At 36.8% G+C, this 19,858-nt stretch overlaps 2 protein-coding genes across 2 annotated transcripts in view; both read right to left on the reverse strand.

Moving 5' to 3' along the window:
* Nucleotides 1–19,858, reverse strand: part of LOC137047425 (E3 SUMO-protein ligase ZBED1-like) — a 38,597-nt gene that overhangs the window by 12,737 nt on the left and 6,002 nt on the right. The window contains exons 4-10 of the mRNA XM_067425055.1: nucleotides 16,670–16,778; nucleotides 7,716–7,949; nucleotides 6,847–7,113; nucleotides 2,963–3,253; nucleotides 2,662–2,790; nucleotides 2,345–2,470; nucleotides 2,152–2,234 (exon numbers count right to left, since the gene is read on the reverse strand). Coding sequence (XP_067281156.1) covers nucleotides 2,152–2,234; nucleotides 2,345–2,470; nucleotides 2,662–2,790; nucleotides 2,963–3,253; nucleotides 6,847–7,113; nucleotides 7,716–7,949; nucleotides 16,670–16,778 — 1,239 coding nt within the window. The remainder of the gene's footprint in view (nucleotides 1–2,151; nucleotides 2,235–2,344; nucleotides 2,471–2,661; nucleotides 2,791–2,962; nucleotides 3,254–6,846; nucleotides 7,114–7,715; nucleotides 7,950–16,669; nucleotides 16,779–19,858) is intronic.
* The window catches only part of LOC137048186 (patr class I histocompatibility antigen, B-2 alpha chain-like), a 47,477-nt gene continuing 43,419 nt past the window's right edge, over nucleotides 15,801–19,858 (reverse strand). Inside the window, exon 8 of the mRNA XM_067426226.1 lies at nucleotides 15,801–16,778. The gene's annotated coding sequence lies outside the window, so the exon portion shown is untranslated. The remainder of the gene's footprint in view (nucleotides 16,779–19,858) is intronic.

A 19,858-nucleotide genomic window follows, 5' to 3' on the forward strand; every position in this document is an offset into this window, starting at 1 on the left:
CTTCTGTTTGTAATAAGTAAAACTAATGGAACTAAACGTGAGTAAAAAGTTGTATGAACATGCACCTGACCTTATCTCTTATATTCTGTTAACAGACTGCAGAGTATGATGACAGAAATTTAATTTTTGGGTGAACTATCCCTTTAAAGTACACCAATACAGGCTACTAAAGAGATCTTCAGAAATAAATAAAATAATCAAAGGTAAAATACTTTAAAATGTGTTCTGTTGCAAGTTTACATACTTGATTCCATGTTTATTGTTGAGCTGCTGTCATTGTTTCATTGGCACTCTTATCACTCTTTAATTGCCAAGTTCATAAATTATTTTCAAAAATGGATTCAAAACTGATTTGGGAAAAAAAAAAACATACTCACAAAATAACTTATTTTAATTATAAAAGTGATTGTGGACTGGATATTTTTTGACCTTTTATCACAGTCTTGGACATGTCAAAGATTAGTACCAACACTGGCTCTGATGCATTGTTAGTTTGTGTGCAGCATCAGATTTACATTTTTTTAATCCCTCATTTATTTGCAGTTATTATACAAATGCCAGAAACTAAGCTTTTTTTTTCAGCACAGGCCTATCTAAAGGGTTAATGCACACCTGGTTATCAACTGTAAAAAAATACAGATTTTACCTCTTCCCAACTGGGAAAACCACCAACAATCAAGAATTTGTGATTATATGGTGTCATGGCTTTCCAATCAAAAAATGTGATTATAATGGAAGTCAACGGGGCAAAAACAGCCACGAACAGTAAATGAGGGAGAGAAAATCTGATGCTGCACAAAAACTAACAATGCATCAAAGCTAAAGTTGTTACTAATCTTTGACATGCCCAAGACTTTTAAATATATATTCTTTAATATTTAAAATAAGTCATTTTGTGTGTATGTTTTTTTTCCCTTCCAAATCCATTTTGTAAAATCATTTATGAACTTGAAAAATAAGAGTATTATTATTTTGGTACTGGATAATTTGAACTGAAGAGCCTCATAAATTAATAGACTTATTAATAAACTATGGTGCATTTCCATACTCAGTAACATAAATAATAGACTATATAATCTGGGCAAACCTGGTGGGATGTCCCCACCAAAACTGAGACCAAACCTACGCCCTTGGTAGCATCAGTTATGCATTTCATCCCTAATGCACAGCCAGGCAGGCAAGCCGCTCTAGACCTTCGATAACACACAGTAGCCCACCCCTCCCCTGATGCCGCTGTTGCGCGCTCAGACAGCAACAGGTCAGCGCATGCCCGTCAGTCAACAATTTCAAAAGAAGTTAATGTTAGAAGACGAAGACTACTGGTAAGTAAATAAGTCAAAAAATATTTTTTAGTAAAATACGACGGGGAATTATGTGTCGTGACCAAGTGGTAACCTCCCGCGATCTTTCTTGAAGCCGATACAGAAGTAATGTAAACTGCAGTTCCTCGTCTGGCCACTAGAGCGGCTCCAGAAGGAGCAGAATCTCATTGAGCCTCATGTTAAAATGCCCAACTTTACAGCAGAAAAAAACATGTTTACAGTCTGGAACCAATTGTGGTTTTGGCTTATAAGGCTAATTTTGATCTTCATGACGACTGTGAGGGGGGTGAATTTTTTATAACTCATTTGTTTACGTTATATAAAGCCTTAAAGTTCTGCATAATTAAGGGCGTGGTTACAGGTGGATAGCCATTTATCTGTCGTCTGTAGTCATTGCGTCACCTCAGCTCCGCGCGCATCCCGCCTTTTTGCCCATTTTCTGTTATACGGGAGTTACACGCGTTGACTCGCTCACAAGATGGCAACCCCCAGCTCGCCCATACTTTACGCTTCAGAACGGCTTATCGGAATCCTATGGGTGACGTCACGGATACTACGTCCATATTTTTTACAGTCTATGGTCGTGACGTGCTACAGGCCAGTTTACTACACCAGTAGAATACAATTCTGAAATTATGGTTTCTAGTTTTGGTGTGCCACCCCAAGATTTTAAGTGGCCCCATCTGGCCCCCCCTATGAAACATTTCTGGAGGCGCCACTGCCGCTCCTCCTTTTGTTCTCCCAAAGCTCCTCCATGAGAAACTCGAGGCATTTACCCATCCCTAGCACTGTTCCTTGCGGCTCTCGTTCTCGTCCTGCTCAGTCTTACACAGTCATAACTGCTTATGTTTCCTCTCTCAGAGTGAAGTCTGAGCGTCACTCCATTTTCATCATCAGAGCTGCTCATCTGACCTAGGAAAAAATACAGCAGATCATATAAAACTTAATGTTACAAACCAATATCATGTTCTTGAAATAATGCTTAAGCTGTAAAAAACATCAAATTTCATATCAAAACACACCACTAAACTCTAGATCGGTGTCTGTCCCAGCAGCTTGGGCTGAATTGTGATTAGATTGGATATCTGTGAGTGAAGGATGATGTTTTGTTCTCTTCATCTTCTTTCTTCCACAGTAGATTACATTACCTAACAAGTTTGAGTACAAACAGATATCATGTCACATTTCTTATTTGTTATAGATCTCATCATCATCAAACTCTTTACTAGTTTATATTTATACTGTCAAACTGTATATACACTGTCAAAACATCATACATTTTGAAAACTAGGATGTTTAAAATTATTTAAAGCAACAGTGTTCAATATTTAGAACTCACCTTCTGAACATGTCATTAGGAGAATCCACAAAAGACACACAACTAGAGCTAGAGCTAAAGCTTGGGTTAAAGCTACGGCGATTAAAGAGGTATTATCAGATTCTGATTCAAAGTCAGCACAATTTCCAACTGCAAAAAATAAAGCAAATAATTAATAAATGAAATAAAAACACCAATTATCATGTTTTCTTTCTACATACTGATTGGCTTGTATTAGGTTTTATATGTTAATAATGCTGAAGCAGTGTTCCTGAATAAAGTCAGATCTTCACATATTGAATGAATTTATGACGATATTTACCCCATTTAACTAAAACTGGTTCTGTCAGACTGCTGTGATTGACCAGACAGTCATAAGATCCTTTATGGTTTCTGTCGATCTTCACACTGGTTCTCATCTGGAAGGTTTGATCATCGTTTGGTCTGATTCCAGAAGATCTTTGACACTTGCATTTAGTTATACACCTTCTATATAATGATCTGATCTCCATCTGAACATCTCTGGGGTAGAAACCAGTGGCCAGACACGTCAGAACCAGCTTATTCTGATCATCAGGAGCTTTCCTCGCAAACATGTCAACATCTGGAGAACCTGGAGATGAAAATAATAATGCAATTAACAAACAATTATTTACAAATTATTTGGTTATTTGTGTAAAAAAAAAATCATATTCATTAAAAACTTGCACACATGAACACAACCTTCAAATATATAGTCTATTGTCAAAAGTATTGGGCCGCCCCTCCTCATCACTGAGTTCAGGTGTTCAATCTCTTCATGGCCACAGGTGTGTAAATCCAGCACTAGGCCTGCAGACGCTACTACACACATTAGTGTAAGAATGGGTCGCTCTCAGGAGCTCAGTGAACTCAAGCGTGGGGCCGTGATAGGCTGACACCTGTGCAATAAGTCCATTCCTGACATTTCCTCACTACTAAATATTCCACGCTCAACTGTTAGTGGGATTATAACAAAGAGGAAGCGATTGGGAACAACAGCAACTCAGCCACGAAGTGATAGACCACGTAAAATCACAGAGCGGGGTCAGCGCATGCTGAGGGTCACAGTGTGCAGAAGTCACCAACTTTCTGCAGAGTCAACAGCTCCAGACCTCCAAACTTCTGTGGCCTTCAGATGAGCTCAAGAACAGCGTAGAGAGCTTCATGGAATGGGTTTCCATGGCCGAGCAGCTCATCCAAGCCTTACATCAACAAGAGCAATGCAAAGCGTGGGATGCAGTGGAGTAAAGCAGCCGCCACTGGACTCTAGAGCAGTGAGACGTGTTCTCTGAGCGACCAATAGATCTTCTCTGTCTGACAATCCAATGGACGAGTCTGGGTTTAGCAGTTACCAGGGGAACGGGACTTGCATGACTGCATTGTGCCAAGTGTAAAGTTTGGTGGAGGGGGATTATAGTGTGGGGTTGTTTTTCAGGGGTTAGACTTGGCACCTTAGTTCCAGTGAAAGGAACTCTTAATGCTTCAGCATACCAAGACATTTTGGACAATTTGTTTATGTGCATGTAAAGACAGGCATCCCAAATTTTTGTGTATACAGTGGGTCAAAAAAAGAGTAAAAAGAGTCAGATTCCAAACTCCACTATGGCCAAGACCAAAGACTGTCATGGGACACCAGAAAAAAAATTGTAGACCTGCACCTGGCTGGAAAGACTGAATCTGCAACAGGTAAGCAACTTGGTGTGAAGAAATCAACTGTGGGAGCAATTATTAGTAAATGGAAGACCACTGATAATCTCCCTCGATCTGGGGCTCAAAGCAAGATCTCACCCGTGGGGTCAAAATGATCCCAAGAACGGTGAGCAAAACTCCCAAAACCACACAGGAGGACTTAGTGAATGACCTGCAGAGAGCAGGGACCAAAGTAACAAAGGCTACTATCAGTAACACACTACGCAGCCAGGGACTTAAATCCTGCAGTGCCAGACGTGTCTCCATGCTTAAGCCAGTGTCTGGGCCCTTCTGAAGTTTGCTAGAGAGCATTTGGATGATCCAGAAGAGGATTGGGAGAATGTCTTATGGTCAGATGAAACCAAAATATAACTTTTTGGTAAAAAACTCAACTTGTCGTGTTTGGAGGAGAAAGAATGCTGAGTTGCACCACACCTACTGTGAAGCATGGGGGTGGAAACATCATGCTTTGGGGCTGTTTTTCTGCAAAGGGACCAGGGCGACTGATCCATGTATCGTGAGATTTTGAGTAAAAACCTCCTTCCATCAGCAAGGGCATTGAGGATGAAATGTGTCTGGGTCTTTCAGCATAACAATGATCCCAAACACATCGCCTGGGCAATGAAGGAGTGGCTTCGTAAGAAGCATTTCAAGGTCCTGGGCCCTCATTTATCAAGGGTGCGTACGCACAGTTCTGTGCGTAGTGAGTGCGTAAGAACAGTTTCACGCAAAGTGTGGGATTTACCAACTTGTACTTATACGTAGAAATGTGTGTAAATATAAGCACACCTCTGAGCATGCTTACGCAGAGAATCTAGTGGTAGAACAGCGATACTACACATGAAACAGCATGTAAAGGATTACTTCAGCAATTAACCCTTACGCAACAAAAATATATTTCTCAATATATTAGTTGACAATATATTTCTCAATATATTAGTTGACAATATATTTCTCAATATATTAGTTGACAATATATTTCATGTGTCTCCATATATTGTGAAATTTACATGGTAATATATCATATGATATATTATATAATAATATTATTATATATGCAAGTTATATATTGCAATATATTTTTGTTTCGTAAGGGAACATATGGCTTTGTATCAGTAGAAACCTGGGAGTATATTCGAATGATCATGCTAAATTTATTTGACACTAAATTTATATATATATATATATATATATATAATATAAAATTACGCATTGTGTTCAAAATGACTATATATCTTTATCTATAGATAGATAGATAGATAGATAGATAGATAGATAGATAGATAGATAGATAGATAGATAGATAGATAGATAGATAGATAGATAGATAGATAGATAGATAGAACCTTACTGAAATCCTCAACAAGCCAAAATAAAATGGGGCTTGCATGCTATCGCCAGATTTCCAAACAGAATTGGAGCCACAGACTGCCCCCACATCGCCATAAAAGCACCATCATAAACCAACAAATTTAATTATGTAAATAGAAAAGTGTTTCATTCTGTTTTCTGCTAGACAAATAATAATTTGTGTTTTAAATTTGTTGTTGTTGTTAAACGTTATTGTCGTCAACGTCAAAATGATTGACTCATTTTGTGTTTGTGGAGTTCCTCTTTTTGCCATAACTGCGGTGAGGGGAAAAAAAAAATCTCGTGATTTTTAAAGGGATGTGTTGTCACCATATATGGTTCATTGGAGGCGTTTCTGAATGCTAATGACTGTGAACGTGAACGAGCATGGCACTTACGCACATGTGGGATTTATCAACAACGATTGCTTACTCATGTGCGTAAGAACTGTGTACGCATGTTTGATAAATACGGATTTTCTTGTACTTAGACACATTCTAAATTTCAGTCGTACGACGAAATATAGAACCTTTTCTACGCACTGTTGATAAATGAGGGCCCTGGAGTCTCCAGATCTCAACGCCATAGAAAATCTTTGGAGGGAGTTGAAAATCCGTGTTGCCCCCAAACATCACTGCTCTAGAGGAGATCTGCATGGAGGAATGGGCCAAACTACCAGCAACAGTGTGTAAAAAACAGAAAAAGTTTGACCTCTGTCATTGCCAACAAAGGGTATATAAAGTATTGAGATGAACTTTTGTTATTGACCAAATACTTACTGTCCACCATAATTTGCACATAATTTATTTAAAAATCAGACAATGTGATTTTCTGGATTTGTTTTCTCATTCTGTCTCTCATAGTTGAAGTGTACTTATGATGAACATTACAGGCCTCTCTCATCATTTTAAGTGGGAAAACTTGCACAATTGATGGCTGACTAAATACTTTATAATGTTAAGAACTTATGTGTTACAACAAACACAGAAATTGAAATAAAATATTTAAATAAAGATATTTCAACATTTCGGAATGTGTCCTCAACAGTTTTAAATTTACCTCTTTTTTTTCCAATATTTTTTTTAATGATAACCTGCTGAACTCACATACAGAGACAGGAGATAAAGTGATCTGATCATATCTTACTCTTTTTAGTGTTGTTAAATGTGGAGATCCAGTTCCTGCAGGTCTTGAGAAAATGCTTGAGGAACTGGTTGCGTCCAGTTTGACGATCCCATTCCTCTTTGGTTCTTTTGGCTTTGGGGCTTTTATCAATCCACTGCTCAGTGTCAGAATTAAAGGATATAAGATCCTCTCCATCAAATCCATATTCATCAAAGACAGTCAGATTCACTGATCCATCAGGAAGTTTCTCCAGTTCACAGCCAATTATTCTCTGAAGAACATGAAGCTCTACAATCACAGAACAACATCACTGATTAGACACTTATAGCGCTTTTCCCCTGCATGGCATGGCTCGGTTTTCCACCGCAGTTAGCACAGTTTTAAAGTGGGTGGGATTGTAGAATGATTGTTATAATTGTGCTGCCTCTACTTCTCAGCATGTGGATGTTTTTAACTACAAGATGAAGAAGTTTCAGGGGGTTGTGTTTCACTTTGAAAACTAATATTATTTATAATAATAATAATTTTTATAGTGAAAGTTTTATAGTGATTATTTGCAATAAAACTTAAGCTTTTACTGCAATAATTACTGTAATCATCATATCCAAAAGCCTACTTATTATATATGCATTTACTGTTATTCAGTTCGCACAGAAGGCTAAAAAAAATTGATTTTGTAAAATGTTGGACGGATTCCCCCAACCTTCACTGTGTAGACTATGCTATCAGATAAAGCAGGTCATCAATGAAAGGATTATTGACGTCAATGTACTTTTTTCAAACTATACACATTTTTGCTTGAGCTTATCTGTATTTAGTGTCAGAATCATAAAATAAACATTATGGTTAAAAACACTGAACAATTGATATGATGCATATATGAATCTCACCAGAACACTGTGAGTCTGTGCAGTCTGACAGAGTCCTGATCTGATGAATGAACCAGTCTCTGTGATCAGGAGGATCTGGAGGAGCTTCAGTCCAGTCTTCAGCCTGAATCCAGACTCTTTCTTCATCACTGAAGTGTGAGATCCGTCTGTCATCAAACACGGCTTCAGCACTGAACTCTGGGAATGTGTCTGCTTTGGTCAGGGCTGTAAACTTGTAGTGCAGGAAGTGTCTCTCTGAAAGAGATATGAAACAAACCACAAATAAAAACATGTCATCTGGTAAAGGAATCCGTTGCACCAGTGATCAGATGTTTTAAAGTCACTATGATAAAATCAACACTGACGCAATTATTTGAAATGTCTGTTATTGACCATCATGATACCCTGCAGGTTTAGGTGAATAGTAAGTACAGACAATCTAGTAATCTCTGAATCTCTGAATGATCCAATGTTGACCTAAATGACTAAAGCTGATAAATAGAATCCATCTGTGTGTAATCAAGTCTCCGTATAAATGCACCCACACTGTGATAGTTTCAGAGGTCTGTTTAAAGCGCAGAGAGCATCATGAAGAACAAGGAACACACCAGGCAGGTACGAGATACTGTTGTGGAGAAGTTTAAAGCCGGATTTGGATACAAAAAGATTTCTCAAGCTTTAAACATCCCAAAGGAGCACTGTGCAAGCGATAATATTGAAATGGAAGGAGTATCAGACCACTACAAATCTAACAAGACCTGGCCGTCCCTCTAAACTTCCAGCTCGTACATCAGGAGAAGACTGATCAGAGATCAGCCAAGAGGCCCATGATCACTCTGGAGGAACTGCAGAGATCTACAGCTGAGGTGGGAGACTCTGTCCATAGGACAACAATCAGTCGGATACTGCACAAATCTGGCCTTTCTGGAAGAGATTAGCCAGAGATCAGTTATCAGGATTAAAAGATCTGGGATCTGTTAAATCCTCTCGGATGTATTAAGCGAGGTACGAAGAACGGGCCCTAGGTCTCGAAGTACACTTCCCAGAGTGCAAGAGCAGCAGCAAACTGGCTGCTTGTCACCTGGGGTCTGTTCTTCGTACCTCGCTTAATACATCTGAGATGATTTGACAGATCCCAGATCTTTTAATCCTGATAACTGATCTCTGGCTAATTTGGTTCTTGTACCGAATTTGCGGATTGGATTAAAATATCTGGATTAAATTATCTAAGATCACTGCTCGTGCCTGTGTTCCCTGAAGAGGGCAGATGATCCATACTCGAAACCATGATCAGCAATGCAGCGATTGGCTGGCGTCAAGACAACGTAATGACATCATATAATTAAAAAAGACACCTGGCAAAAAAACTTGTCAAAAAAAAAAAAAGAACCTTTATAAGGAAACAAACCAACATAAAAGTTAAATGTGCACTGTTTTGATGAACATGAATCCTAATTATTTATATTCACGATTTTATATTATTTGTACACACTTTACGGTTTTATTTTAATGTTGTAATTTCATTTTTAATTCAATTTGAAGCAGATTTGTTATGTGACAATATGAATTAAAGTTTCTTAACAGTCAAGATGAAGTTATCTGCATCTCTTGAGCTGCATCAAGCCATCCCATAATATCCGTCATCACTCACATTAAAGATGGGGTAAGTGTTATTTCAAAACCGTTTTAGAAAAAGGACACGGGCGAGTGGAATAACAAACTTGTAGCCAATCAGCAGGTAAGGGGCGTGTCTACTAATGATGGTGGGAAGAGCGCTCGCTCTCGCTCTGTGCACGTCATTATTCAAAACACACGAGTCACACATGACGGACATTAGCCGAGAACTAGCCTAATATATGCTGCTTAACTATGCTCGTGTGTTATCTTCGCTTGTTAGTCCATTTGTGATCGTATTGTGTCTCACTTCAGCGATGATCAGCTCACCCAATGTCTCTGACAAGTAAGATACTAGCCTAGAAATCTAGACGCACCCTAGCGGCAGCAAATTTAATCTGCCCGCAAGTGTTGTCTAGGAACTCTCAATACCCTTCTGAGCTGTATTCCCCACAATCTGGACGGCCCAGTCACATCGTGTATAGAGTCGGTGGGCGGAGCCATAATGACGACGGCCGAGTTGCGTTTGCGTGCTTCTAGTGAACACAAAAGGCGTTTCTCAATGTCAAGGAAGGTTCCTCGGAAGCCAGAATTCTAAGGATGCTACGTCATCGACATCCGACGAAGGACTGTTCCAATGTCGAGGATCCTCAGAATTCAACCAAGGACCGAGTCCTTCGTTCGAAAAATATATCATATACAGGAAAGGATGCATATGAGTAGCCTTCGCGTACTTCGCGTTCTCAAATCACCCACAATCCTATGCGCGCAGCTTTGCTATCAGACGTTCCCGGAGTCGGAGCGTGAACGGGGCAAATATGCTTGTATCGGGGTTTGTAGATGGGAAGGAAGGAGGCGGGAACCGGCGAAAGTTCAACAACTTTATAATAAATAATAAACAAAATGAAAGTAACGCGGGCGACTGCCCGCACACACATAAATAAAACATAAACAAACCATAACATAAAGTCCAGGCCTAGTTCTCTCTCGTCTTCCATGCTCCTCCAATTATACTCCCGTCACTGCCGTGAGCCGAGACCGGTGTGGCGGCGATCAGCTGCCGCTCATTATCACTCCACCGGCCCGCTCTCACGGTCCCTCACCTCGCTGCCACAATGCTTTTATTTACGTTACCAAACATTTGTTAACTTATAACCGTAATAAATATAAGTAAAGTTTAACGTTTAAATGCCGGTACAAATTACTACTGTATTGATATATATAAAATGACGTTACACATAACGTTATTGATGGCCAACGGACCTTTTCACTGACGTAATGACACTAGGACGTGCACTTGCTAGCCTGTTCCATTTACGTGTTCTCCGAATGCTAAAGAGGAGCCTTGCCTAGCCTCTGAAGGAAGTGTCTTGGAAGGATCAGTCCTTCCAAGGAAGCATCCTTGACATTGAGAAACACCTAGAAACTGGCGAACGGCGGCGGTCTTTCGAATCAGCTTTGACCGCGACTCTGGAAGACTTGAGTTAAGCTTTTCTCTGAGAAAAGAACAAAGAACGGCACTGAAGTCATTCTTAAGAAGGGAAGATGTGTTCGGAGTTTAGCCGACCAGATACGGTGAATGTTTAATCTGTCAGCGAGCTCCGCTTCACCTTCGTTGCTCTGGTTGGTGTAGCGCTATCCTATCGCGTGCAGAGGGAGTTTGACAGACAGCCGTTTATCCGCCCCTCAGATTGAGCCGTCAATGCACTCTTAGAAGAAAAGGTTCTATATAGAACCTTAAAAGGTTCTATAGGCGATACATAGTTGGAACCCCTAAAAGGTTCACTGCAAAAAATGCTTTTCTTACTTAGTATTTTTGTCTTGTTTCTAGTCCAAACATCTAAACATTCTTAAAACAAGTATTTACTAGACAAGCAAAAGTAATGGTCTTGTTTTGGGAAAAAATTACTCAAAATGAAGAGAGTTTTTGCTAAGATAAGAAATGCATTTTTTTGCAGTGTTCTATATAGAACCCTTTTTAAGTGCCAAAGGATTCTTTCTTGTCATTATAGAACCCTTTTAGCATAAAAGGGTCTTTGGAGTATACTCAACTATACTTCTATATATAACCTTTTAAGGGTTCCAAATACGTAGTGCTGATAGAACCTTTTCTTCTAAGAGTGTGGTGAGTTTCCAGACCAAACATCTTGATGTGGGTCCGGCTTGTCAGGCTAGTAAGATACTATACTCCTAATATATGTTTGTTTACTCTTTTCATGATCTATATAACCCTAATCCAGTCATAATTGTAATATGTTCGTTAGTCGGACTGTCGGCTCGTGCTGTAGAGTTGTTCATGAGAACGGTTTGTGTTTTGTGATCGCTATAACTCTAATCTGGTAATAATTGTAATATGTTCGTTGGTTGGACTGTCTTGCTCGTGTCGAGTTGTTCACAAGAACGGTTTGTGTTTTTGTGATAGAAGCAGGGATGACTTTTTCATTTTATATTCGACCTGGATTAGACACACAGAGATTCTGCCGTTGATGCCTCTGGGTTACGTATGTGTGGGGCGGAGCTATCAAAATATGGCGAGACCCTTTTGGGGGTAGGGGCGTGTTTGTTTTGGTGATTTGAAATATCAACAACGGATACCAGATAGCACTTACCCCACCTTTAATGCACGACGGAGATTAATTGAACATTTGGAATAATTGGTATGAAAACAACATTGTGTTACCCTTACGAAACAAAAATATATTGCAATATATTTGAAAATATCATGTAATATATCCACATATATGGGATTTGATATTTATATTTTCCAATATATTGCAATATATTGAAAGCGGCAATAATTTGTATATTTTGCATGAATATATATATATTATAATACCATCAATATATTATTCCATATATTAAAATATATTTCAAGAAAATGTATTGGTAAATATATTTTCCTTTCGTAAGGGTAGTTAAACAACTTTTAAATTCAAACTGTATTTTATCTTATAGTGAGTTTTTGGATAAATTTGGGTTTCCAGTTACACCAAAAGAGTTTGCTGCTGTATTTGGTGCCATACCTCAACAAGTTATCCAGTTTGTAAGAGTGTGTGTGAAGTGATTCCTCTGAGGCAGTGAATGTTGAAGACAGCATGTTTTAGCTGTACTAATAAACATATTAGGGATATTATAACAGGGGAAACAGATACTCAAGCTTATTGTGGTATTAGGAATATAAACTGAAATAAAGCTTGGTGTATTTGTGAAGCATACTGCTTAAATAATAAAGTAAAAGAAGTTACATTTAAAATGTTACATGGTATATATCCAGCTAAAAATGTTAGAGAGAGGTTTAATTTGATTATTCATCTGATTTGTGTTCAATAGAAAAATAATCTATTATTCATCTCTTTTTTTTGTGGATGTGGAAAATTTCATTAGAAGGAAAACAAATGTTATATTTAAATTAAATAATTGTAATATATGTATGCATTATTCCAATGAACACTATAATAATAATAATAATTTCACCTTTATTGTACAAATTTTTATTATTTTGGGGAAATTTCATATACACAAGAAGAAATGGTCAGGATCCAAACCATATTCATTTTCTTCAGGAGACTAAGGACTATTGTGAATAAAACAGCAAGAAAGACTGTTCTTAAAGAATATAATTTTTTGATTAATTTATCAAGGTTTGTATACTCATTTTACTTGTATACGCATTTTTCTGTTTCATTGTTCTTTTTTAATTTTATTTTGTTGTCTATGTGTATTAATAGAATAAAAAATATCTGTTGAAGAGTTACCAATTTAAACTTGTTTTAATTATTACGTTTGGGTAAAAGTATGGTTACTATGATTATAAAAAATAAAGTAAACTAGCCAGAAAATATAATAAACATTCGTTTAGTTTAGTATTTAATACTCAGATAGGCTCTCGGTCTGCAGCAGTCACGGCGAAAGCGAAAGCACACTTGGTGGACAAAATAAATATAATATCACAAAAACGCGCTCAAAATGCACACAAGAACCACGTGTGGTGTTTGAACAATAACTGGATGTCATTAAAGAAAACGAAAAATAAAAATCATCTGTAGAAGATTTACCCATTTAAACTTGTTTTAATTATTCAGTTTGGGTGAAAGTATTATAAAAAGTAAAGTAAACTAGCCAGAAAATATAATAAAATGTATTTTAGTTTAGTATTTAATACTCAGGCAGGTATAGGCTCTCTTTCGAGCTCTGTCTCAGCCATTTAATTATATACACTACTCAAACAAAAGTTTGAGAACGGTATGATTTTTAAAAATGTTTTTAAAGAAGTCTCTTCTACTCACCAATGCTGCATTTATGTTATTAAAATACAGAAAAAGCTGTAATAGTGTGCAATATTATTCAGATGTAAAATAACTTCTCTATGTGAATATACAGTAAAGTGTAATTTATTCCTGTGATCAAAGCTGAATTTATCATCATTACTCTAGTCTTCCTGATCCTTCACTAATCATTCTCAGATGAGGATTCACTGCTCAAGAAGCATTAATGATTATTATTAATGTTGAAAACAGTTAGTTGTGTAAAACATTTTTTAGGATTATTTGATGAATAGAACGTTTTTTTTTTGTTTGTTTTTTAGAAATAACTTAAATATAATACATAATTTATTCAGCAAGGATGCATTAAATTGTTCAATTGACAGCATGGACATTTATAATGTTGCAAAAGCTTTATATTTCAGTTATTTTGAACTTTCTATTCATTAAATAATCATACATGTTTGTTGATCATCAAATCCCGAGGGGTATTTGATAAATTCAGCTTTGATCACAGGAATAAAATACATTTTTTAAATGTATTCAAATAGAGAAAAAAAATTACAATGTAAAAATATTACTCAATAATACTGTTTTTGCTGTATTATGGATTAAATAAATGTAGAAATCTTACCATTCTCAAACTTTTGACCGGTAGTATCTGTGTTAGAAAACAGAATAGCTTCCTCTCATCTCCAACACCATATTCCCCTTCTCAAAGCGGAGCTTTGGTTTATACAGTTTTGCAAACTGATTGTTTCTGTCGCTCGTTTAACTTCTATCGTAACAGCTGTTTAGTTTAGCTTACACACATCTCATCTTGCACTATGTGACTGTTAACTGAAGCGTTGCGCTGGAATTCGCGCTCAGCAGCTGTGATGGGGGGGGGGGGGGGGGTGAGACATCAGTTTGTTTTAATAAGATATCATTTTGTTTTATTTGTTACTCTGGTAGATTATACATTTACAATTTATATTTCATTACTATAGCCTACTATTACTAAAACCGATCTCTGGGGGCCCCAAAAGTTCATGGGTAGAATCGTCTTAAATTTCCCCCCGTTAGTTAGCCTACACCCCTGGTAATAACAGTACTAGTAATGAAATATAAATAATAAATAATCTAAATGTATAATTTATAATTACTTAATAATTAGGTACTCTATGGGGCACTTTTTGTGTTTCTTTGCCTCTTCTTGACGGATCGCTTCCCTCCTGAGTAATTCGCTTTGAATAAAAGCGTCTGCTAAATGCATAATGTAAAAGTTAATGTACTCTAATTCACTTTAAATTAACGGTAACGTAGGCCAACTATGAATAAATAAATAACGCAGACAATATTAGTAATGTAACCCATTAAAGCTTATTAACAAACATGGTTTCTTAGCTCTTTTTAAAATGGCTCCTCCTTCAAGAGTGAAACTATAAGCAGATCGAGCATTTCCTTCAGATGCTCATGAGATCTTCAACAGTTTGTGTCATGACTTCATGAACCCGAACAGAAACTGCTCATAATGCCTGAATGTCACAATATAGAGGGGAAATATCCGATCCCTGTGTGGAACAATAGTCCAAAATATGATTGATGAAACTATTTAAAACAAAACCTCAAAGCAAACTAAACAGATTTAGTTTTTCTACATTTGTGGATGAATCAGAAACAAGTGAACTCTGAGCTTACCTTTCAGCGCATCGCTGAGATGAGAGATAAACATGAGGAAATGCAGTATTCTCCATAGAAAGAAAATGACTTTAAACGAGAGAGGGAGAAACATGTTTGCTGTACATCCACATCAAGACCGAGAGCGAGTGTGAGCGAAGAGTGGGTGAGCTCGAGCAACTACAAGAGCGGGAAGAAAAATGTATTCACTGTTTCCTGTCAATGGTTTATGTTGTGTATCAGCACATTGTAAAAATTGAATTGAAAAAAGCCTAAACATAATTATTGTTAGTTTTAATTAGAAATGTTTAAGTTAAGTTTACTTTGGGAATTCCTATTGATTCTTTGTTTGTAAATGTTACTTAAATAATGCTTATGCATATATTATGATTTATTGATTTTATTTTTACATAAGAGTCCTAGTTACCTTTTTTTTTGTTATCCTGAGTAACCTTTACTTTGAATGTTATTTAAACATTACTTAATATAATGTGTGATGTATTATGATGTTTACAAAAAAACAAAAAACAAAAATACATTGACAGACATTTTTTGAGTTTTATTTGAATTAAACTCTTAAAAAACAAATTAAACAAAGGGATTGATTAAACAAATTGACAAAAATGAAACGACACATTCATTAAAATGTAGGCTACTGCTGTTAGCAAAACATGGCCAAAATGGAACAAATATAAAAAGTAAAAAAACAAAATTGGCCAAATAGCGGACTTATATTGGTAGCTTTCGATGCAAAGAGTTAACTTTTGGATGAAAGTTTAAAGCATCCAGCCCAAGAAAGATTTTCTGAAAGTCTGAATGTCTTTCTCAGCTTTGGGGGATAGCTTTAGTTCAGGAGCCAAACAGCACCAAAGTTTCCTCAGTGTATAGCCTCAATATATAGCCTACACTCTTAGAAGAAAAGGTTCTATCGGCGCTACGTTGGAACCCTTAAAAGGTTATATATAGAAGTATAGTTGAGTATACTCCAAAGACCCTTTTTTGCTCAAAGGGTTCTATAATGACAAGAAAGAACCCTTTTGGCACTTAAAAAGGGTTCTATATAGAACAATGCAAAAAATAAAAAAAAATACATTTCTTATCAAAGAAAAAAATGCCTTTCTTTTCTTAGCAAAATCTTTTATAATTTTGAGTTATTTTTCCCCAAAATAAGACAATTACTTTTGCTTGTCTAGTAAATACTTCTTGCTTCAAGAATGTTTAGATGTTTGGACTAGAAGCAAGACAAAAATACTAAGTAAGAAAAGCATTTTTTGCAGTGAACCTTTTAGGTGTTCCAACTACGTAGCGCCAATAGAACCTTTTCTTCTAAGAGTGTATATATCAATATTGCTGATATATGTTGTTGATGCTCAATATTGTTTCCTCAATATATAGCCTACATTTACCAGAGTGAATCTAGCACACTTCAAATTTTTATGCCTGCTTTCCCGCCCTTCATTTTAAACAAATCCAGGAGCTTTGGAGTGGAGAGGTCCAGTTTTTGCAGAAAGGTTGGCTCCAGAGGAATCCTTCGGAAATCATTCTTGATCTAAGACAAAGAAAAGAAAACACATTTAAGACACTTTTTTTGCCAACCACACGCACACATACACATCAAATCAGTTCAGAAGACGTAAAGAAGAACTTCCAGGTTCAGTTTCTTTAACATTTGTAACCGAATGAAAATTTTACACAAATGCCTTTAAAATTTATTTATGTAGTATTTTTATTAAAAAAAAATCTGCTTGACCAGTGTTTGCAAAGTGATTTTTCTATATGATTTTATACTGACCTTGTTGATTTAAAATTTGAGTTCATTTATTTTGGATATGCATTCATTCAAGTCTTAACCAACAAATGTTTGCAAGTAGATCAGAGTTGAGTCTGTCTGAACACAACACACACACTAGGCGATGCATCACTATAGGTTCAATAGGAAGTTTAATCTCCGTTTAACTTGATTAACATGCATCATAAAACAAATACGAGTGTAACAAAGTCATATTTTGATTAGAAACCTTATATAACAGTCCCGATGTGTTGATTTATAACAAACAATTAGAAAATTAATCAGATTTAAATTATAATTAAAAATATTATCATATTTTCATAAGAGTGCTAAACATTGATGTCAGCCTTTTTTAAAGACCAAAGAAGTTGTTGTTCAGGTTGTGAAATCTCCAAATATTTGGTATCTGTGCAAAGCCCTGAATGTCTTTAGAACATCCTGACTGAAAACTTTCATTTGCAAAAAAGGTATATAAAGTCGTTATCAAAAGTATTATTTTACTTATTAAAAAATAAATAATAATAAACAGTTTAAATATTAATGTTGTACAATTAGCTGATGATTACATTGCAGTCTTTTCTGTAGCCTACTCTCGACCGGCCGCTTTCTCCATCATTGGGAGGCAGAAAGATTTGTGATTTTTATTTAATTTTATTATTATTAATAATAATTTTATTGAATGCCGAATTTGAAAATTATTTCCAAACTATACCAAAAAAGACCTCAAACAAGTCAATACCAATAGTCTAATAAAAAGGCTATATTCATTTAACTGCCATAGACATCAACAGTTTCACAGATAAATGATAATGAATTTGCATGTTTTTTATGCTCCGTATCCAGACAGAAAAAGTGCCGTTTACTAAACGATTGATTGGGCCAGACAAAATTACAGAAATCACTGAATAATGTGGCTGTAGAGTAGGAGTAAGACGCATGGCATCAAGTTTTGACGCATATCGTGAGCATATAGGTTCGAATCCGCCTTTTGCCACACTCGCTTTCCCCTTCACATATCAGATCGGAAAGGTATTTATTTTCAATAAAAAAAAAAGAAAATATTAGAAAAGGGGAAATAAAGCGTTGCACATGTGTTTAATAATAAGTTTCTTAATAAGTGTCTCGGTTAAGGGAGAGTCAATCAGACGTGCTGAATTAGAGACGAGAAAAGTGAGTGTGTCCAATATCATTGGTCTTAAAAAGTGGGTGGGTCTTGTCCCACACACACACACAATTTGAATCCATTTGAAGTCTTCCACCTGAAGGTATCTTAAACATTTTAAATTAACGGTAATGTAGGCCAACTAATGAACAAACACGTATTAATAATGCGTAGACAATATTAGTAATGTAGCCGTATCCCACATTAAAGCTTATAAACAAACACGGTTTATTAGCTCTGCTTTTTAACATGGCTCTGTATCTTAACTTCCTCCTTCATGAGTGAAACTATAAGAAACCGTACGAACAGAAACTGCTCATAATGCCTGAATGTCACAAAGAGGGAAAATACCTGATCTCGGTGTATGGAACAATAGTCCATTTATGGTTGATGAAACTAGCTATTTTAAAAAATCCTGAAAGCAAATGAAAAATATTTTGTAGATGAATCAGAAACAAGTGAACTCTGAGCTTACCTTTCAGCGCATCGCTGAGATGAGAGATAAACATGAGCAAATGCAGTATTCTCCATATAAAGAAAATTACTTTAAACGAGAGAGTGTGAAACATGTTTGCTGTACATCCACATCAAGACCGAGAGCTAGTTTGAGCTAATTGGGGTTGAGCTCGAGTAACTTCAGTCTTCTGCATTGAGTAATTCTGTGTGAAAGTTTCTTTGACACTGAGCGGAGCTGGCACGAATATTCACCAGTTTCCTGTTTTGTGTTAAAGCAGTGGAGGAATGTAGCCTAGCTATAAATACTTTAATTCACTTCAGTAGAATCAATAGTGCATACTTTTAACTTTTACGTTACATTTTGCAGCAAATATTATACTTTCTACTCCACCATATATTTCTACAATGTTCCGTTACATTTTCTGATCAGTTTCAGTGCTCGAGATTAAAGGGGGGGTGAAACACTCAGTTTCAGTCAATCTCGTGTCAATCTTGAGTACCTATAGAGTAGTATTTTTTCCTTCATATCTCCGAAAAGTCTTTAGTTTTATCATATTTATAAAAGAAATATGGGCTGTACTAAGTCTTTCCGGAAAAAAACGAGCGGCTGGAGGCGTATCGAGTGGGCGGAGCTAAAGAATGACGAGCGCACAAAGCGGTGACGTCCTCAAGCGTGGAGAAACCCTTGCTATCGATCTCAGCTAATACAGATAATGATCCAGAATCAGATCCGGAGGCTGAAATAAACTGAACAGGAGAAGCAGCAGCAGCAGGACGTCCGTCTCTGTGGTATGGACTGTATTTAGTGGCCTGTCAACATTTGTGTGTGTTTACTCGCAGTTTATGAGGACATGATTCGGTTTATGGACTATTGTATGCGACTAAACCTTAGCAGTAGCAAGCAAAACGGTTTTGCACGTCAGACTAGTGTAACGTTATACAGAGAACAGCAATGGAGTCCGTTAGCGCATTTGAATGACGAAGCACGTGATCGTGTCGTTTACTGATGTTTACTCGCGCGACGATAGCCGACAGCACAGACATTTGAAGAAGTTTAACTCACCGGCTGCTTCCAAAGCAGGACCGAACCTTTATCGCTGGGACCGCTCCATCAAAAACACACTTCTTTGGTATGATTTGGTGAAGTCCTGACAGCAGTGACCGTGGAGATCCACTTTGCGATGCAATTGAAGCGATGTTGTGAAGCTTCCTGTCATTTCTG

This window comes from Pseudorasbora parva, chromosome 19, assembly GCF_024679245.1.
Source record: "Pseudorasbora parva isolate DD20220531a chromosome 19, ASM2467924v1, whole genome shotgun sequence".
Classification (NCBI taxonomy): Eukaryota; Metazoa; Chordata; class Actinopteri; order Cypriniformes; family Gobionidae; genus Pseudorasbora; species Pseudorasbora parva.